Here is a 23,304-nt window from a genome sequence, read left to right as displayed (position 1 = left end):
TCCTCCAACACAACATCATCATCAACAGCTCTTCAAACATTCCTTCATTATGTCACACTGATGAATGATGCAGTAATGAGCCAGTGCCAGTCTCTGGTTATACAGCTGTCATCTGCCAGCTTTATGCTGCCACCGCTTGGGTATGTCTGTGTCTGTGTGTGTGTGTGTGTGTGTTTGTCCCCTTTCATGGGATAGTGTGACAGGTACACAAGGATTCCGGAACTCTGAGTTCATTCCAGAAGGCCTTCAGCTTTCCTTTGGAATACAAGGAAATGATGAAATGATCCTTTAAGGAGGTATGAGAGGGCAAAGCAAAGCAAAAGAGAAAGGAGACCAGCTGGTCTCTTCATCAAAAGCTCCTTCTCAAGGCCATCTGTGTCCTACTCATCACAATCAGCTTGAATTATTTCAAAGACACTGGGCATCCAGCTGGATCAGTGGGCTACGGCTGTGTAATTCTGATACCACGGGTTCAAATCTGGTTTTGTTCAGATTGGACTACATGCTCCCACCGGATTCGTCATGAGGCAAAAATGAAAGCCACAGTTGAGCAAAGTACTGCATGAGAATGGAGATTTTACCATGACTGTTATAGCAACTCAATGAAAAGGACTACTCTATGGCAACAATCTCCATCTGTTTATCAAATGTAAGAATGATTTTATTGAATTTCCAGAAGAGTTTTTTTAAAGGAGTCTTTTTTTTAATGTCTGTATTTCGACAGAGGACAGTGTAGAAATGGGAGCGAGAGAGAGAGGGGTGTGACAGGCAATAAAGGTCCCAAGGCCTACTCTGCTAACAAGGCACTCAGAATTTTACCCTATCATGAGTTCTATAGCTCTTAGGTATAAAATTGTGTATGCTGTGATGGAAGATCCAAGCCATATCATCCACCCCTAATATACACTTTTGAAATTGAAACCAGGCATTTTTTTCAAATGTAAAAATATTTACTTCAGCTCCAATGTTTAAGTTAAAGTGAGTTGATGCATCTCAAAATATAAACAAAGAAGATGGAAAATGTCCTCCCACATCTCTTTTCAAACAATTCCTATGGAAGACAAATTAAGCACAAGAAGCATTGGTGATCTCCGACAGATCTCCAATGATCTCCAGCAGCTCTTGTCTACCACCAGATAGATGTGTGTGTCACAAAGGAATGCTTTACCATAAGCAACAGCATACAGAGCAACGCAGCACATACAGTGCCTGAAACTATATCAATGCATCCGCATAGTCTTTAAAAACATACTAGCTCAACACACAATGCTCTAGTTATAGCCAACACACGGCAATCAACTTTAAGAAAGGCGAAATATAATAAAAAAAAAAACATTTTCAAACGTATAAACATTTAGTAGAAAAGTGTCCGTCAGAACCAGGTTGATATGATAGGAGGCATTCTGGTTTACTCAGTCAACAAAGCCATTGCAAGCAGGTTTTAATAGTGTTAATTTAATCATTACATTTGCTTTAATATGTCAGAAAAGTACCTGGTGTCATGAAGCTCTTCAATTGCCACGCACAAAAACACTCAACCTCTGCATGAACTGCAGTGACTGTGGCAATTACTGGTATCAAATGAACTGTGAATGAACTTTTACCAGTTAGTTCAATTGGTGGTTTTTCAAGAGTCATTCTCCCACTGTCTGAAAGCCTGCATTTTCTCCTTGTAAATGTACACACATGTTCAACAACAAATAACCACAAACCAAACATTAAATCCAGAGCCTTCAACATGTGGTTTCTAATGCAGACCTGGTTTAGATGTCAAACTAAATAATAATAAATGAACAAAGTATTCAATAATGGCCTGACCAACTCTCATCAGAAGTTAAGAAAATGATATCATTACACACTTATTTACTGTAAAATCAGTTTTTGTGATTGAATATAGCATACTTGGACTATGATGCACACCCATTATAAAGTAATAAGTATTAGGTTACAATACACACATCCTCAGAGTCCATTCAAACCTGGAAGCTATTTTCCCCACATCGAATATGCTATTCCCGTGATGTCCTCATGTGACTCATTGTTCCTTCATGGAGGTATGCAAAAATCACGTCTATAAACTGATAAACAATAGCCATGCACCCGCCAACTCAAGAGTTGGCCATGGCAAATATAACAGCCCAAGTTTCAAATTCCACTCTGTGGATATAACAGAGCCATTCAAAACACACAGATACTCTCTCACAAGCTGAAGGTGTTTTGGGGAAATGGAGAATGACAGAATAGTTGAGGTACTTTTCATTTTTGGGAGATGCAATCATTTGCTGCCACAAACAGGGTGCCACAATGAGGTCGAGTCATGATGTCACCTTTTTGTGTGAGCATATGTGTCTATGTGAGACAATATAAACGCAAGACAGATACGAGACAAAGAGGAATTTAATACTGAAATCATTCAACAGTAAAACAACACGCAAGGCACAGGCAATCTCATCACCGAACAGTGTTTCTGGTGTGCTGAGCGTCTCAGTAGGACGTTAAAAACAAGAAGCAATGAAAAAAATGTGATCACACTGATTCAGCTCCTTTACATTTCCATTGCACAGTTACAGTATAAGAGAAGCACCCTTAAGTTGGACATTTGATCAAATGTTTCCTCCATAATCAGACGAACAATAAAGTGTTGCTATCTCATGGTCATCACAAATACGCACTTTATTTTCGGCCTGGCAGGCTGACAAATTGCCTCACTTGAAACAGACATCAACCGCATCACATCCCTAAATAAATACTCTAAGTGACGCAAACTTTAAATACACAACACAAAAAGGGCATCACAGACAATTCATGTTTCGAGGGAGACGTGCAGAAGGGGCACTGTAGAGATATGTTAATGTCATACTAACAAAAAGTTATTACATAAAAAATATATACATTCAATATAGTTTGTCCTTGAGGCAACACTGACTGAAATGAAATGCTTATTCAAAAGGTCAAATGTGAGTCTGGAATTTATAAAAAAAAACAAACTTAATGGCTCAATGGGCAAACTGCAGCGCACAAGTTTAACTTTGTTCAATAGGTTTGTCCACAGATTGCTTGATTACAGTGAATGCTCTCATTAAGATAGCAGTTTGACTAAGAGAGTGACCAAACATACACTGTAACCAAGGTGAAGCTGATTTGCTCCTCTTATTTCTGGAATAATGTACGGTAGCATACCGGCTGATACAAACAGGAAGACACAGAGAAAATGTAAGAGCTTTGTGTTTTCTGTTTTTGACCTTTGGTAAATTATACAGCACCTTGACACAAGCGGTTTACGATGTTACTGGTAACATGAAAGACGTTTCCCTGTTGGCCTTAAAACGTTTTTTTTCCAACCATCAGTTTACACCATCTAAAGAGGTGAAGACCCTAAATAAGTGGAAAGAAGCATGTAAGGCCAAATAGCAAGAGCAGTTGCCTTTGACTTTTTAGATATGAATGAGACTTTTCAAAGACATATTACCATGCCACTTTTTTAACCCCAATTTGTGTCCTGTTCACTCCGGGACTGTGGTGGAAAATAAGCCATTAAAACATGAAAATACATACAGTTGTTTGCTGACTTTTGGCAAAAGATGCTTAGCTCCACCGATGATCTCTTGACAAAAAAATGGGTTTTATTATTCAAGTAATTTCAGCGTTACATGGATTATAGTAACTAGGTATCTATACTAACTAGGTATCTAAGAGATTTGATTCTTTCGACGTACACTGCGTACACTCCCTCCATCCACAGGTCACTCAATAGGTCTTCGTTTTCATTTCAATGTTGCGAATCCCAGGTTCTGTCAAGTGGTCCTGAGCATTAAGTCAAGTCTGATTCGACGCGTGTTCCAAAAATAGATGTATATAAGAAGTGGACGTAGTCATCGTGACGTCACCCGTTGGTTTGTGGACTGCCGTTATGAAGCCTCGAGTCTGGCCATTTTGCCGTTGCCATTTTGGAATACGGCCGTCGCCATGTTGTTTTATTACCGACCAATGAATGGAATTTACCATATTTGAAATGCGGAGGAGTGCTTTGTGACGCCGGATACGGCTTTGGTAGCGACAGCAACCTGTCAATCGCAGTAAGCCCGCCATAAAGCATGCTCCGCTTTATGGTCTATTTTACTCTAAACTGGATCATAGTTTACTAAATGAGCATCATGCTGCATTGAAAAAGACTTGAAACTAGCGATTGAGACCATAAACTCATAATAAATCAAGAGAGAAGTAGAGTCATTTTCTCATAAACTTCTATACAAACACAAACGTGTGTCACCGTTGCAATAAATTGTTGAAACCTTGACCAGACCATCCACACTAGATTCACAACATGAACATAGAGTGTCGGTCTGTGGTTCTGACACACAACAAGCATATCAAAAAGTAGTGTAACTGAAGGCTCCTCTCTGCACACACACACACACACACACACACACACACACACACACACACACACACACACACACATAAACAACCGCACACAAGGACTGTGTAATAAAACTATCATTTCTCTTTCAGGACACATCTAGCCCGCCCTCAGTAGGGGCAATCAAAACACACACACAATAACACTATGACTTACACACACAATCATTATCACGTAGAACTTATAGCCACCGACAATGATTGCTTGGGCTGAATGATAAATGAACAACATATGCATTTTAGACGTCCGTCATTGACAATGAGAACAAATCTGTGTGTAGGTGAGTGACTTGCTGTGGGCCTGTGGGAGTGTAGAGTGCATCAGTGTGTGCGTAGGTTTTTGTGTGTGTGTGTGTGTGTGTGTGTGTGTGTGTGTGTGTGTGTGTGGAGAGAGGGTTGATGGTGTTAACATTACAGCTGCCATGTGTTTATTTCCCAGAGTTCTGGTCTGTGGCGTCTCAGTCATCTCCACAGGTTAAACAATCACTTTCCATCCATTTAAAGCCTGCATGTGTGTGTGTGTGTGTGTGTGTGTGTGTGTGTGTGTGTGTACAGTATGTGTGTATGCAGGTACTGTGTGTATGCGCTGTGGGAGGATAGTAGTGCATTTCCTATTAATGTGTGGATAATGTGTGGAATGTGAACATTAGTATGTATTTGTTTAACATCCACGGCGAGAACACATCGCTACATGTACAGGGGTGTGTGTGTGTGTGTGTGTGTGTGTGTGTGTGAGAGAGAGAGTCCATGGTGTGTTTTACAGTGTGTTTACAGTTGTATGCGTCCCCCTGTCTCCTCCGTGTGATTAGCTTCCCATTAACTAAGTCACATATCAACCATCAGTGGCTCCAGGCCTCCTCTGTACTATCTCACTGGACAAACATGCTGTCGGCAACATGCACACGCATAGACACAAACACACGCGCACGCACACTCAACATCCACTCCTATCTGGACAGCCATTAGGTACCTATCATAGCGTATGATGATTGTCTGTATTGCAAAGCCATTTGGTTAAAAGTGGGCGTCCTGACAGCCACAAATGACCCTAAATTACAGCCTGTGGATCTATTCATTTTTCACCACATTTAAAGCAGCTAGTTCATTCACTCTCTTACTTTGCTTTCCTTTTCTGCGATGTAATCAACTAATAAACAAAATGATTATACCTTTTGGAAGTAGGGTGATTTATGTTTATTTATTTATTCACACAAAACATGACAGCATATTTTGATAAGCCTTAACCATTAAATATAAAGAATGAGTTAAAAAAAAAAACTCTGTTTAGCTCAGATTTTAACATGTGGTTGATTTGGTCATAATTTAACTGTTGAGTGGATAATAGAATTTAGGGGAAAACTTTATCTCGTAAAGGAAAAGGGAAGAACATCATTTTAATTTATTGAAGTTATTCAATAAATTGAAATGATGTTCTTCCCTTTTTCCCTTGTGAAAACATCACTTGCTGTATGTTGTTGTTCTTCTTCTCTGTCTCTCTCTTTCTCTCTCTCTCTGCCCCAATCACCCTTCCCCATCCAACAAATGGTTCCAGGCGACAGAGCGGGTGGAGGGGTGGGTATTATGGAGGGGGGAGTGCGAATGCATGGAAAACGCTAAGCCCTTACAGTCCTAGCGCACTGCGACTGTGACAGCCAGCTTTGCTCTGCTTCACCTGTTATCTGTCCATCACTGTTTGGTGTTGTACTGTGCTCTCAGCTCACAGAGGAATAATAGGACTGTAGGTCACAGCAATAACCACAACAACGTTAGTATTTAAGAACAACACTAGTGCTGCTCTGTAGCTACAGGATCAGGCAATCTGACCACAAATCGTAAGGCAAATGTGAATTGAATTTCTCTTGGAATTTATTGGGTAAAGGTTTGCAACTAAGACTAACAAAGATGGTTGTGATGACTTTTTTTTGCGTGTGTTCAGCAAGGTAATTCCCCTTTTTGTACGGTAATAGCTTATAAAAATTGTCCAAATCCCTGATATAACTTTATTGATTATTCTCTTCAACGAGCGTCACATAGCATTGCATCGGAACAGGGGCGAAAAAATTGCGTTTCAACCTGGGTGTCATGTTTCCATCACTGCCGACCGCAGCTTGTGCCAATAAATACCTGTGACTACTGCGGAGTCATTTGTCCCGGGAATGAATGCCAATTGTTACCTTTCCCTCTGAAGAAAAAAGCCAGATGTTAGTGAGTGTTAGTGGGTTTTCTGTCCAGTGGGAAAGGGGCTTTACACACACACACACACACACACACACACACACACACACACACACACACACACACACACACACACACACACACACACACACACACACACACACTTCCCCTGCTCCAGCTGTGTCTTAAGAAGTCAGGGCCAGACCGGTAATCTGACTGGGATAGAAGTTACTGGATCTGTATCCATTACAGGATGTAATACCCCTCACTCCCAAACTCTCCTCACTTCCCCTTACCTTCCACCTTTTAGAGGTCATTTCAAGATCTTTTTTTTTCCTTGCACACACAACATCGGGGCTGTGTCAAATATCGCATATCACAGACTCATATTTATGTCATTGCTTTGTCACTGAACCCTTATATCGTCAACTCCTGCCACCACATTAGCCTTTTGGGTCCCAGCTTGTTAACCTTCACCCGTTCAGACACTCCCAGGGGCAGACCATAATTTCTGGCCCCAGCTGTGTTGAAGAAATGACTTCAGATGTCACACAGGGAAAATAAAAGTTTACTTCAGGACACCAACAATTTTGTTTTCAGCAAACCGGCAGCAACACCTCACCTCTGCGTTTCAGCTTCACAGCCAGCAGATCAGTAGATCTAGGTATCCGTTTCCAGCGAGGGGAACTCAACACATCCTGTCAGGAAGCTTTAAGGCTGAGGAGCAGAAACTGCTAAACTGCTTTTTGTTTCTCTTTAGAAATGTCTCAGTCAGTTTTTGTCAATGACTTCCTGAGGGCTGAGAGTGAATCCTTACCGTTGATGAGAGGCACTGATTTCAATCTAGGTGACAATAAATGCAAATAAAGCATGCAGTGTGTCTTGTCTATTACCTGTACAGTCTATTGATTTTAAAAAAAGGCCTCTTTAACACCATGGGAACACAGTTTTGATTAAATCTGTCTTTTTGTGAAGAAAACAGCTGAAATCATCAAGCAGGTGTTCAGTGACACACAGAGAGAGAAAGATGCAGCACACAGATTTTGCCAACAACTTTATGAAACCTAAAAACAGATCGCTCATAGGTGCGAGTTGAAGAGCACCCTCTCAGTACTCGGAGAACACGGTGTCAAACAACAACATGTGTGAAGCGATTATTTTGGCTCAGAACCGAGTGGGTGTTTTATTCTGTTAAAACAAAACCTGAAATTCTGCAGAGATCAACAGAGTCTCATTAGCAGGCAGTGACAAAAGCAAAGCAACTGGCAAAGCTTTGACTGTGAAAACTGATACAGCGGTGCTTATTTCCACCAAGGACAATGAAATGTAAGCTATCACGCTCACTCCACACTTCCCAGAACTCACATTGAAGGCTGCAGCCTGGCGTAGGTGGAAGGTCACAGAATATCTGTGAGTGTGTGTGTGTGTGTGTGTGTATGTGCACGATTTATAAAGTGTGCATAAGTGTGCACATTCCCAATTCCTTTCATTTCTCCTTGAAGAATAACGAACACATCGTTTGAGACGATGGCCTAGACATGCTGTAGGGCAAAGTGTGCTCTCAATGCAGACACAACACCGCAGCTGTCTGCTGCCTGTCTGAAACCTGTAATGTCTCCAGGTTACCTGTGGCTATAGGACCAGCAAACGCTTAAATATCCAGGACCAGGAAGCACTAGCTGACCAAGTCTACCATTCACTCCACCAAGCATCCATGTGCTGTTTTAGAGTGGGAGAGAGCTGGAAGAATACAGCGACGAAAAGGCAGGCAGAGAAAGAGAAAGTGAGGTACTGGTAGTCCTGATACATAACAACCTCTTTCTCTACTTGCTTCATCTTTTTTTTTTTTTTTTTTTTACATATATGTTATTCAGAAAACAAATATTTCTCTGTTGAGTCACAGTTGAATCTATTGCCAGGATAATCAATCATTTGTACGTCAACAGATGAATGAGCCTGCTGCTGCTCCAATCAATCAACTATGTGTCAACTAATGGATGAGAGAGTTGCTAACAGGCCTCGGGCAAAATGCTATTTGAATATAGTTTTAACTAAAAGGATCTGTTTCATCACACCTGATTTGACTTTAACAACCTGGGAGTGGTGAGAAATAAAATAAAACACTCAAGCGGATTGTTTCTCAAATTTCAGTTAGAATGGAAACAGAAACACAAAGCATCCAAGCTAAAAATTATGCACTATATGTGCTTTTTTTTTGGGGGGGGGATGCTCTTGCAAGTGCAAAACATACAATATTCTTACAGTATAAAAATAATCTGGCTTTTTGATTTATTATTAATACAGACTAAGCAAAGAGTTAGAGCAGGTCTAGCAGTAATCTGGGAAAATTGGGGTGAAGGCTGTAACTAACAAATTCATGTTTTCGGTCAGTATTCAACTCAGATCCGGTGGATATCTAGAGCATTAATGTTACACTGGTATATTTAAATCAACTCAAACATTACATTTCCCAAAACCTGACCAAAAACTGCACTTATGGAGATTCATTATAAGAAATAAGAGACATGTAAAACATAATGACAAGTTAAACACAGAGATTTTTTTCATAAAAAGACTTGGTAGAGGTCCAACTTTCTGTCGGATTTCACATATGTCTTCTTCTTTGGCAGCTGTTGGGCAGCTTCCTGGACAGAGCGTCACAATGAGCGTAAGACACGAGGGAAATTTTGTTTGTGTCCATGTGTACTTGTGAGCAAATGCTAAAATATCCCTGGCATTCCAAACACCTGGTATTTCTTCCAAGGCTTAGTTTTCAATGATAAAACAGAATCTCTGACCAAAGAGAATCATCAAAAGAAGAGAGCAACACAGCATGGACTCCATAGAAAAGCCAACTCAGCCTGTGACAATGACAGGAAAGATGGACGAGTGAGAGGGGGTGACGTGCAGGATGACCTCAGCACATAGCGCACCGAGAATAAGGTATGAGCCTCTGCTGGCTTAACTTCAGGGCTCCCAGCTGAAACAATCTCCAATGACTTTAAATAGACCAACAATAAAGAGAGAAAAGAAAAATATGCATAGCTACTATTACTCATAACAAACACTATCCAAACCTGTATTCTGACTTAACATCACACACACTATCATTTCAATTCTATCAATAATGACTTTTTTTGAATCAAGATAATCCACAGAACTGCTGATTAAACTATAGATGCTGGAAAAAAACAACAACAGAGGTAGCGCGTCAAACCTTAATGACACACATCACGGCGTTAAACAGACTATTAAATCTGACACGTTCTCTCTCCAACACCTCGCCGATCACACTCCAGATACCAAACATGGTCACAGACAAAGCGGGTGATGCGGCTGATGGTAACAATGTTGGTCCAAGACAATTTATCTTTCTAATTGTTAGAAGGAAACAACTGAAGCACTGTTATCGAAGAAATAAAAAGTAAATGTCAGAGCAACTCCTAACTTCCACACTTCAACTCTCAATTTATTTTTGGTTGATATTTGGTTGATTTGCCAAATCGATATTATTTGAAAATCTGAAAACGATGTTCTGCTTGTGTTATAATAGTGTTTTTGAAGTCTTTTTGTCTCAAAATGCCACATGCATATCTTATGTTCAGGATCATGCTGCTACATTTTGGAGCTGATTTCTGAAACTGACTGTCATCACGAGTTGCTTACAGACACTGCAGAGCACAGATTTCGGCTGCAACTTTATAAAGTAAGTTTCAAGAGAGTAGAGAGAACAAAAACACCAATACGGTTTGTAGTGAGGACAAGAACTCCCAATCACACAACATAAAAGGGAAATGAAACACATTGTTGATGAGTTGCATGAGACCAAATTCAGAGCAAAGCTGAGTAAACGGAGGAGAGAAAGTTTTGCAGTAACTCACCGTGCGCTTGTGCGTGAAGAGAGAACAGTCCAAGCAACAGCAGAGGACTCCGGCTCCAGAGGCAGAGAGAGAGACAGCGCTTCAGCCTTCCTCCCTGCACTGGCATGGTAGAGTCTGTTGCTCCGCTCCTCGCTTCTCCTCTCTTCAATACAGTCCACACGACAGGGTCCTCCACCAACACACTGCCTCTCACACTCCGAGTGTGTGTATGTATGTGCCAGAGAGAGCGGTGGGAGGAGGAGGAGTACCGGGCATGCAAGCTCCAGTGTGTGTGTGTGTGTGTGTGTGTGTGTGTGTGTGTGTGTGTCCACCGCAACGTGAGAAAGTCCACACCACACGAAACACACCAGCAGCAGCAGTTGATTGTCCTCCAACCCGGTCTGACAGTAGCTGCCCAGCTGAGAGAGAGAGAGAGAGAGAGAGAGAGAGAGAGAGAGAGAGAGAGAGAGAGAGCGAGAGAGAAGGGGGGAGTTTACTTCACTTGGCAAGTAGGGAGGGCTGACCCGCTCTCACACACACGTGCACACACATACACACACACACACACACACACACACACACATGAGTGGAAAGAAAAACGGGGGCAGGGAGCAGACAGGAGCAAGATCGGGTTTAGTAAAAAGTAGGAGGAGGGTGAGGAGGATATTGAAAACAAGCAGCAGGATCTGGGGGATTCAGCGCCTATAACAGCTACCACATAACTATTTCCACTTTTCATTTACTGCATGAATTCTTTGAACGAGGGGAAAGTGGAATGAATAGTATATTAAAGCTATTCATTGACTATTAAGATGGTGTTTTAGCAGAAGTACATTGGAGCTAATTGATTGAAAAAAGCATTGTAGAAAATATAAACAAGGAAACATGTGGCAAAACATGAAACAAGAAATGAATAAGCCACCACATCCATCCCAATACCACCTTCCAATACATTCCTTTACATTATTACAATGGGTCCTGATTCATAGCTTACTGCTAACTGGATATTTGATCGTTAGACGTTCAGCAAATGTATGAGAAGCTCTCATGCAGAGCATCAGCCAAAGTGGCAAAGTAATTACAAGCAAGGACTTATTTCAAGTCTGCTAAAACAAAGAGGATTTTTGTTTTGATATATGAGAAGGCTACATTTCTAGTGTACTTAACGTGTGCTTGTGTCTGAGAGCAGACTAGCCTATAAGACATAATGAACTGTAGCAAAGTTTTAACTGACTGGTCTCTCCACAGTCTGTGTTACCAGTCAAAAGCATTTCTCTTGATTATCCGCGACCAGGATTTGTTTTAAGACTTGAGATAATGGTGTTTTGACAAAATAAAACACGTTAATTTGATAATAAGACCTTGATGGATTCCAGAAAAAAACTCTGACAAATCATCTCTTCATGCAGTGGTGTTCTGTTAACAAATCAGTAGCTGGAAAAGACACTTTAAAGTAGCTGTTAGAGATTACATCACCCTTGCCCGGAGCTTTTATACTAATGAATAAATGGGTTGAGACACTCTAATAGACCATTTCCTTTTCAGAGCTATCCTCTTGCCTGTAAGGCATTTATTGTTGACAGAACCGTGTGTGTGTGTGTGTGTGTGTGTGTGTGTGTGTGTGTGTGTGTGTGTGTGTGTGTGTGTGTGTGTGTGTGTGCTGGGAACACTTTGCTTTTTGCCAAAAAGCATCATTCACAGACCTGAAACAGCACTTAACGAGCAGCTTTTTTTTTCACCCAACCTAAAATGCTGATTTCAAAGTTTTGAGGTTAAATATGGGGGCAAACTGCTTTTGTTTTCATGTTAATCCGTCTCGCTTGTAGCCGCCGCTGTTCTTTGCACTTCTTTTCTTTCTCACACTCGTTCACGTTGTTCATTAGTGACAAACAATAGGCGGCCTGGCTCCCTCGCTCCTCGATGAGAGGAAAGATCACTTAAAAAATAAACAGTCCAACCCTATTCTTCTTCGGTCTCCCTTCATCCCCTCCTCTCTGAAGCCCCTTTCCCACACAAACCTGAACACAGCGACTGACGGTCGTGTCAGTTCTGTGTCACGTGGAAACGAGATCCAGATGCAGTTTTAGAAGCAATATATCCAGGCAGTTTTTCAGCTAAGCTGCTACTGATATTTAATACATGGGAAGATTTAAAATGATGATGCTTTTAAGTAGCCACCGAGGCCACTCAATCTTAGCATGTTGACAATAAAAATTAATTTGTTGTTCTGGCAATTCAGCCATAATTTACACGCTCTCGTGAATTCAGAACTCTTTCAATTATATGGTGCCCATATTTTCCAACTTTCTTTTGTTGTGCTGCCACCTGTGGTGAGAATTAAAAACCTAAAGTAGTCAAAATGTTGATCGAATGTGACTGGACAGCACAATTCTGTGTTATCGTATATGAATCCTATGAATGACAAGAAAAGAAAAATCACACACAGCTATCTCCTTCATCATTCCTGCATCTATTCACTTTTTTTTGTAACTTAGAAACTCAGCTGCCCTCCCCCTCCCACCTTTCTCTCTCGTTCCCACTCCCCTCCTCCAGTGAAACAGAATGTCATTTCAAGCATGTCTAACCGCGGGAAGCCTTTTAAAAACTGTGACAGCATTTGCCCCCAATCCCTACTAGCTGTGAAGCTGTGAAGCCGTATGTCTGTGTGTGTGTGTGTGTGTGTGTGTGTGTGTGTGTGTGTGTGTGTGTGTGTGTGTGAGTGAGAGAGAGAGAGTGAGTAATGAACGTCTGTAGTGATTTGCTGGAGGACAGGATATCATATGTAAATTGAGGAATGACCCCTTTAAAAACAGTTACTTTAAAGGTATTGTAGGACAAACGCACACACGCACAAACACACGCACAAACACACACACACACACACACACACACACACACACACACACACACATGCTATTCTTCCATGGTGTCACCCTCATGCTGGGCCTATGATGAATGGCTGAGACCCTCACAGGCGAAGGATGAGCAGTAAAACTGAAAGAGAAAGACGAGTATAGAAAAGGCTTCTGACAGGAAAAACAAAAGGAATGATCAGAGAAGGATGATGGTTGTCTGAGACGGTTCGAAGGAAATATTTCTGAAGGACTGAGATAATAAATGGAGGATGGTGACCTTTCGTGGAGAAGTGAGGGAGTTCAGGGTGGGGAGAGGAGGACAGGGTGATGGACAGTAGGGATCAGAGAGAGACGAAATGAGGCCGGAGACATAAAAAAGCTTCAAATTTCTAGGCCAACATTTCTAGGCCAACAAATTAAGTTGCTCAGACATTTGATTCTGAAGCAGAAAACCCTTTTTTTGACAGACTGCTTCTGTTTTTCATATGTTAATGGTATTCAAGCTCCCTTTACACATTCAGATGATGTGTCTCAGCGAGTGCTGGGGGTCAATATGCTTTCTATTCAGCATTCATTCGCACATCACTTTTGACAGCCTGTCATAACACAACAACTTCACATGTCAGCAGCTCTCAGTGTCAACACTTAAAAAGAAAGTCAAGTTGGCTTTCAGAATGCTGAATGTCGCTGAGGCGGTAGAGATGTGAAAACACATTCACTTTCTGAAATTAGTATAAAAATGGGACATGATGTTTATGAGTGGCGTTTGCTCCTGGTACATTTTGAGTGGGTTTTGCATTGTTTCTTTCTTGAGAGTTTGAAAGGGAAGGGTACGTAGTGTTGCATTATCCATGACGGACATCGCTGCCACTGCAGAGAGCAGTCTCCTGCCGTCTGCTCAAGAGCTACTTTTACAGTATATCAAGGTAAAATTCCACCACAGCCAAGCTCCCTGGGAACAGACCTTTCATTTTCCAAATGCCTGATGATGTGTTTTTCTCCTCTCCTCTTTACTAGGATGTGCTGGAGAGCTGCAGAGTGCTGCTTCCTGAATGCGAAGCCAAAGCAGAGGCTGCAGGTTGCGTGACTGTTACGATCGTACCTTTACGTTTTTTTTGGGCTCAGTCAGATTCCTCAGTTGCTGTCCACTGAAAACCATGTACATGTAAATGTTTTTTTTTTTTTACATAAATTGAAGGATTAATTGTTCCTTTTTTGGTTCAGAAAATGTTCATACTTCATAGATAAACCCTTCAGAAACCTATTGGAGACTTGGGAGAGTATTGGGAAATGTATTCCCCAATGCAGTTGCAGTTTGCAGTTGCAGTTTATCTTAGTAAAAAGGCAACTCCACAGATTTGAGGTCAGATACACTTCCTCAAGTGACATCACTTGGAAGTGTTGGTTGGGGCTGAAGAAGATAACTGTGAAGATGTAAAAGATGTGGGTGTGTGGAGTTTGAAAGAAGCACCGGACCTCTGTAGCCCACTACTCCTCATCTCTGCCTGAGGCTACAGGCTCAAGGTAAGCAATAGCTTCTACTAGCATAACAAATCCAAATCTGCCCAAACTGTCTGTGGAGTTGCATTGTGGGTAATGTGAGTGCCAGGTTTTGACAAGGAAAAGTAATGCGTGGAATCAAATAAAAAAAAAAGATGATGAAATCCGTTTCTGTCTCATTGATTTGGATTATTTTCTTTTCAAACCAATGTGAGCCTAACAAGGTTATAGATGTGCAACGCTAAATCGTTGGAGTAGTCTTTTAAGTTGACATTTTGGAGGAACATGGTTTTCACAGGTACAGATACATAAGATGTTTTCTTCAGTCAAATGAAATTGCTGTTCCTCCTAAAGTCAGCTATTCAAAACATAACAAAAAAACGAGCACACTTTTACACCATTGTGTTTGTGGCTCTGGTTATGGATTCAGCATTGCCAAAATATATAAATGGACTTGACATACTTGTGCCTTGTGACATATTTGTTATTCAAATACATCATCTCCACTTTGGGATTTCCATCTGCGCTGGAGGATTTAAATACCACCTTACCTTTTCCTGGTTTACTTTATCCCTTTATTTGATGTGTGAACTGACTTACAGACAAGGGATTAAGTACATTTTAGAAATACACCTCTGTGGCACAGCAGCACATCTGCTAATCCCCAGCCATTTACTTCAGCATGTCTTTAAACGAACACGCAGTTTAACATAATCTGCTTTAAGCCTGTCCATTCACTCCGATTCACTGGGGCATTTACATAGCAATCCTTTCTGCCTGAATGGTCTGTGGAAAGAGAGACACAATGAAAGACTGAGAGGACATGTGTATGAGAGAGTGGGGTTGTAGATGTGGGTGAGTTGTGTGTCAGAGAGTATACTTCCTCTTCCTATTACAGCCCATTTGTACTCTCGTCTTCTCTGCCTCAGAGACATAGTAAGTGGTAGTAGTATTGGGGGGGGGGGGGGGGGGGGGGGGGTTGTCCAGCAACAGCTGAGCCAAAAAACCTAGAATATACTTTGTAAAATAGACACAAAAAAAAGTTAATTGTGGAAAGTTGTTTGGGGGGAGCTTGAAGGAGTTGGTGTTAAAGATTTATTGATGGAGGCTAGCAGGGAGTGCATGAAAAACTGCTGTGAGGAATGTGTGAGGGGTGCAGTGGAGAGGCAAAAGAGCGCGATGATGAAGGATGGAGTAAAAGAGCTGCCTACTAACAGCATAAACACACCAACATAAACAACATAAAGTCCAGTGACTGAGGTCCACTGGAACCTCCAGCTGTCACAAACACACCCACACCGACTCATCAAAACACCACCAGGGAATTGATGAGAGAAATTAGGAAATCACGGGATAACATGTAGATTGAGGAGAGGCATGATGGTGAAGACACGGAGACAGAGAAGGAGTCTGTCAGGTCCACCTCTGACCTCGACACTGATTTGTTTGTGATTGACCTTTCATCTTTGGAGAAGATCCCTCCACACCACTGATAGACAATCACAGACAAGTCAGGCTGTCAGGAGCCACAAGATGAATTCCTAAACACATAAAAAGAAGGAAGCGAAAAGAAGAAGACTCTCTTGTTTCAGTCAACTTATTACTTGGGAAACATGCTGTAAGCATGAAAAGTAAGAATAGATTCCCTGCATTCTAGTAGAAGCACACAAAGAGTTAAAACTATGTGATGTGATGGCCAAGATGCTCAGACAACACAGATACAAATATCAAACTGACATTTTGTGATTAGTAAATCATAGATTAGTGAAACAAAGAAATCAGTTTAATATAAAATTAAAAAACTGTATCCAGCACAAATAGACAAAACATGGTTCTGTTTAAATTGATAATAGAACTCACTGTACTCTCTCACACACAGACGTAATTTACTTTCAAGGCCTCCTCAAAAGTAATAACCGAAAGACACTGCTTCAAATTAATACAAATAATCTTTCTTTGTTTTCCTTCTTTCATCCTCTATGGTTTAGAAACATCAACATCTTTACATACATATATAATCCCAAACAAACATGCATCACCTCCATAAAGAAGAAACACACCTCTCTGGGATGCATTACAGAGAAAACTTACTTTGCCAATGAAACATGAGATATCCATTTTAAGCTACTGCAACTAGTATCACACACACACACACACACACACACACACACACACACACACACACACACACACACACACACAGAGGTAGGTGTCAAGCCATTTAAACTTAATGATGGCCTAATGATAGACCAGGAATGGCTATTACAGCTTGTTATTGTCATTGTGAAACCACTCACTGTATCACTTTACAACCCCCATAAAATCAGTGGCAGGGATAGGTGTGGTCAGGGCGAGGTACAACAAAACTGAGAATGAGTATCAGAAATCCACCTCTGTAATCATGATATCATAAATATATCAATTAGTCTCAACAGCTTCACTGTATGTCTGAAATGATTGACTGAGTTCCCCCTGAAGCCATCTGCCAACTAGAATGTTTTCTATAGGATTTCAAAGGGATTGATATCCTGTTCCTTTGCTCTAAGACACAGAGGCGTTGAAGTGAAACCACAAATTTGATGCCCAGATTTACTGTATTCACTGTTTTTGTAGTGTGATAAATTGAGTATGACGTGGTGGTGTATCAAATCTAATACAGTCAGTTAAAAAGATTTGAGGCAAAATTATGGGAAATATTGTTTGTATTTTTGATAAGAGAAAGTGACTACATTCACCCACAGTGTTTTTAAGTCTGAAAGAACCCAAATCAATCTGCCCCCCTGTGAGGAGCAGGGGTTACGGTCGTCTGAGAAGGAACTGAATGGTCAAATTGGTGGAATGTTAAAAATGTCCTGCTTAGGTAACAGAATAGTACGCAGAAGAAAGAAGACTCGTGTGGGAGCTGAAAGAGAGTCCGAGATGTCCCACTTCTTGTGTGGGATTTCTTTTTTTCTGCCTACTTTTCTGATTCATAAATCCTGCAACAGCTTTCCAAATAACTGAGGATCACAACCTGCTGTTGATTATGCAAAACTGGACCGATCAAAGCATCCCGAAATCTCCTAGACTGTGGCAATCATCTGAAACAGTGGAACAATATACGTATCCCTGACCTTGGTCTCGGTGGTACTGCCGTATACGTACTGCTCACCCCAACACAACTCTTTCTCCAGAAACAATTACTTCCTCACTTTAAATAAGCCCAGTTGGCTTTCTGCCTGATATTCATTTATCTCTGTTATGTTTGTTCATTTTTTATTTTATTGTTTGAATTGTGCAAAATAAATGAAATGAAATCAATGACACTCCTCAAATAATATGTGCCGCCTATTAAACGTAATAAATTTGTAAACGGTACTGGCTGAGACACTGAGTTGGTGTATTTGAATCTCAGTCAGTGGAGAAAAAGTTGCATCACTGATGTTTACTAATGTCTTTGAAAGTATAACAAAAAAAATCATCCTTCTCTTAATATGGTTTGAATAATACAGTGTAAGTAGCACAAGCATGTTATACTATTTCCTACTGTCAATTTAAAGTAGAACAAAGAGTGTTTGAAACATGGATCAAACACTGTTTGGATTGCTATCAAACAAGGGGAAGCAGTAAAAAAAGGAAGCATAAGATTTCTGAATTCAACGACATCAACACCAAGTTCAACACAAGTTCAATAAGCGGAGGAGGAGGAGGCACATGCCGGTCATGAGGCAAAATAATTGCAAGAGTCCGGAGTTGTTTTTGTTAAGCTGTCATCGCAACAGTTCAGGGCAGCAGCCTTTTTCAAAGATGGTCAACTAGCAGCAACACATTGGCTATCAAACGGAGAAAAAAGATGTGTATCTATGATTATTTCACTTCCTGTGATGCAATGAGACAGTGATTTACTAGCATGGGGTTCTGGTAGTTCTAATTAACCATTCAAAACTAACTTGGTTTGGCCCTGAATAGGTCGGGAGGACCACCTAAAGTGGGAGCTTACGTTAATAAAAGAGCTACACATGTTCCCATGGCCAATGACAACTGTTCCTACAACCAAGAATAGCGAAGCCCAATAAAACCTTTCTGTCTCCATTGCTGGTCCTATTCACTGTTGGTTTCCCCCGCACCCCCTCTCTTTCTCTGTCTCTCACACACACACACACACACACACACACACACACACACACCTACTCACACCTACCAAACACAATGCCTTTTTCAGTTGATATATAATTGCTATGCATGCCCGCTGTATATCGTTTGAAATTTGAATGGCTTTTAAAACAAAACACACCAGTTCTGAATGAAAGAAAAATAAGTGCAGAGTTTGAAGCACCAGCAAATTATCAGTTAACATATGCAGACTGAATATCAGAAGGATAACTTATTAAATTGAATGCGATAATCAAGTTATCAGTGGCTAGATAGAAGAGGACAGAGGATTATAGAACAAAGACCACAGAGCGAGAGACTGAAGAGAAGATGAGAGGCCCCCGTTATGGTGGCTGTTTAGGGCCAAACAGAGCAAGGTGACACCGGGGGCAGGGGGCTGACCTACAAACCGCCGGTAACCCCGACACCTGCATGAACACATGGACACACACAAACTCAAACACTTACTTATTCACACATCGTTGCCCACGACACCAGCTCCTCCAGACCTGCCAAAAGGCCACCATTTGACCAAGCAATAATACCATCTGTTAGGCAAAACACTAGTGCTTTGTGATTCTTCTTTCTCATAGACTTTACCAAACAATCAAATACATATTGCCAGGGAGTGAAAACAGGGTTTTGCAGAAGCCTTTAAAGGAGAGCTATGTGAGAGAGGTTAGAGGTGAGGGCCAGAATAGAGGGAGAGAAAAGGTATTTCATTAAAACAGGAACTCTGGAGCAAAGAAGGGAAGACAAGAAAGGGCAAGAGAGAGAAAAAGACAACAAGAGCAATGTGTTTAAAGTTAGTTATTCATGTTAGTATACTGAATCAAAATAGAGAATCCTGGATAACCATTTCAAAATCCAAAATTCAGTTATGAAACTTCAATTTTAAATCAGCGTTCAACTGTCTTTTGTGGTTTTCTTTAATCAAATTCTTATTCTTTATTGAATTTAGTAGCTCAAAATGAGCATGACCATTTCACATTCATTGGAATGTGATTAGATGTGAACTTTTATAATTTCACCTTGGCACTAATCTGTTAGCATGAAGCAGGGCTGTGACCACTATTGATACTTTGATGATGGAAAATGAACACCTATTGGTCATGTTGGGCAGCAACATATTGGCCGTATATTTGTAACATGTTAAAGTAAAACGATACTTTTTTCAATAATGTACAGTGACGTAATCACAGCATCACAGTAACGTTCCATTACTGTGCTATTTAAGGGTCGACTTGTTCTCTATCTTGCTGGGAGTCTGTGGACTCAGTGGACACACTGGTCCAGGACATGCTAGCTTGGCGCAGCAGCTTGAGGTGGGGGGAGGCTGTTACCCAACACCGAAAGACGCTAAATGCAATTACCAATAACTCCAGAGTTGTCATATCAACATTTTGTATGTTCTTAGCTGGCTTGCTAACGTTAGCCACAGGTACACCTACACCAATGAATCACACAGCTGGGACTTCTTCAGGGCTGTGTGCAGTCACCGAGGCTAAGGTAGCTGCTGCTGGGTTGTCAGTAAATCCCTCCAAATTGTTGGGCTGTCTTCCTGTTAAACCACACTGACTTTTTCAATGTAAAATGAGTAATTGATTACAAACTCTAGTAACTTGCCTAGCACTGTTGGTAACACAGAAACATGGCGTCCTACAGAATAGTTAGGTGCATCTTTGGTGACCTCTTGCAAATTGTACAGCTTAAGTTTCTGATGTTAACAAAGCCAGACAGGAAGGAGGGACAACAGGACACAGGGAGGGAGGAGAGAGTTGGGCAGGGATTGAGTCGGATAGGGGAGGTGATGGGAGCAAAGCGGGGTGTCGGAAGGGTGGCGGGGGGGCATGGGGGTCTAGTAGGGGTGAGTGGCACAGTGGGATAAGAGCGTGGGGAGTTCATGCCCCCGCCAGGCCCTTTTCGCACTGCATAAACAAAGAGATTACAGTGAGAAGGGGCTCCGCGCCGCTAACAAGCAGGGGCACCACACACACACACACACACACACACACACATTTAACACAGACACACAAAGCACACACAGTCGCGTGCATGCAGTAATCACACAATCTCTCACACACACACACACACACACACACACACACACACACACACATATATAAAGACATTTAATGCACACACAAACGAGGCAAAACTCATGCAAAACGTGCACATGCAAACACAACATGAACACAATACACTGACACACACAACTAACAAGAAGCATCACAACATAGTGGCGCCACCTGTCTCCTCTTCACCAATTAATGAGCTCCCCGCTCCCGGGATGCTACAACGAGTTGGCAATTAGCAGGGGAAAGAAAGGGGGAGGCATGAAATGAGGGAGAAAAACAGACGACAGGAGGGGGGGGGGGTTAGAAAAAGAGATGGATGAATAAGACAGAGGAGAACAGATAGAAAACAGAGAGACGGGATAAAAATGGGGAAATAAAGGGAAATTAGACCCTAAACCCTAAATTTGAACAGGCTGTGACATAAAGAAATATGCAGAGAGTCTGACAGATCCACATTTACCAAAAATAAGCTTGCTCTGGAAAGGTGAAATATCTGAATTACACTAATGCCATTGTTGTATTGTCTCTTATATAAGTTGCAGTCATCACTCAATTTCAAATGACTGTTTGTTGACAAGAAGGTGCCAAAAAAAGTGGAACGCACAAACTGAAAAGTTTATTTGCACAAACGCGGAGTATTGATACTTTCCAGTCCACAGCTACATACAGGCCAGTCATTTGTGTTTTTAGACATTGTGCTAATTTTTGTAAAAAATTGGGTAGAAAAAGCTGATTTGTCAGCTCATTTGTGTGTGTGCTCATACACCTTGGTGACATCACAATTTCTACCCTAACCATGTTTTATTCTTTTTGAATTGAATAATCAATTTGAGGATAGCCTCTCTAGGACATATATATATATAGTGTGGAGGACATATATACGAAATATAGCAAGATGGGGGTGATTAAATGAGGATTATGGTCGAAAAACACACATTCTTTTGTTCGCCACCTGATAACAGGCAGTCATTCATATTGCCTCTCGACCCCCATGATCCCTGAACCCTGAGACCTAAATATGGAACAAGAACTGAGAGACTGGTCACGCATTTGCTGACAGTGATTGCTCATGCACACACGCGCACACACACAAACGCTATGAAGGTCTACCATTTCTTACTTTAGCAATAAAACCATACTACACACTCGAAAAAGTATCTCAGACATTTAAAGGCCTGAATTCAGACCCTTCAGGAAATGGCGGCAACTTCAACAAGTAACTGAACAGATGAATGGAAAAATAAACACCAGGGTAAACTGCCTTGCATTAAAGTTTTTTATTCAATTAGTCCGTCAACTTTAGTTCCAATAAAGTTGCAGGTTTAGATGTCTGAGGTTCGAATAAATTAGCTCCACACCAATTTTGAAGCTTTAAAGTTGCTATCCAGCTGTAGGTGGATTTTCTAAATTGATATTTTAGTCTGGTAATATGCAACTTCAAAAATGACTTAAAATAATAGCATACATTTCAGTTATTTACTTTAAAACAGTTTGGCTTTGACATTTTACTAGTGTAGGAAGACGTGTGAGATGTTTGTGTTCAGCATGTGTGTGAGTTAAGGAAGGAGAGTAGAAGTGTGTTCACCTTTCTGTAGCTGATCAAAAATATGCAGATGCAGATTTTAGCATGGTTTTAAGGAAGAAGCGGGTCACAAATCCAACACACACACACACACACACACACACACACACACACACATTTGCGTGCCAACCACTACCATGTCCACAGACACACACACACACACACACACACACACACACACACACACACACACAGGGCAGGTGTGGGGTCAGTGTTAGGGTCAATGGCCTCGGTCCGGCTCCCAAATATAGAGTATCCACTATTCGTGGATCCTTGAGTTCACTGCAGGTTCTCGTATGACCACCATGGGACCTTTATGTACTGAGAGAAACAGACATACCAAACACACAAAACATGCATTCATTCATGCATACACTCATATTCTCACCGCTCCAGTGCAAGCATTCACACTCGTACACTGCATAGATACATGCATGTAAACGAATACAAATGGACAAAAAAATAGAACACATTCACATACACACACACACACACACACACACACACAGACACACTGCGTTACACACTCTGTTACCCAAACATGTCATTAAGATCTCTTGCCCCCACACACACCAACCCTTTGCCTTCCCAACCAACTGTTTTCATGTTTCTCTTCTTCTGTTTCTACTTCTTTACTGCCTCCCACCATCTCTCTCTCTCTCTCTCTCTCTCTCTCTCTCTTGGAAGGCACTATTCACAGTGTC

General features: G+C 41.2%; 1 protein-coding gene across 1 annotated transcript in view; it reads right to left on the bottom strand.

Annotated features, from left to right (window-relative positions):
• Positions 1–23,304, bottom strand: part of bmpr1ba (bone morphogenetic protein receptor, type IBa) — a 65,078-nt gene that overhangs the window by 12,760 nt on the left and 29,014 nt on the right. Inside the window, exon 3 of the mRNA XM_068703574.1 lies at positions 10,476–10,873. Coding sequence (XP_068559675.1) covers positions 10,476–10,581 — 106 coding nt within the window. The 5' untranslated portion in view covers positions 10,582–10,873. The remainder of the gene's footprint in view (positions 1–10,475; positions 10,874–23,304) is intronic.

This window comes from Cebidichthys violaceus, unplaced genomic scaffold (genome assembly GCF_023349555.1).
Source record: "Cebidichthys violaceus isolate CVI_PGR_0920_01 unplaced genomic scaffold, fCebVio1.0.p SCAF_9, whole genome shotgun sequence".
In the NCBI taxonomy this organism is placed as follows: domain Eukaryota; kingdom Metazoa; phylum Chordata; class Actinopteri; order Perciformes; family Stichaeidae; genus Cebidichthys; species Cebidichthys violaceus.
This window is presented reverse-complemented; position numbering and strand designations above follow the sequence as displayed.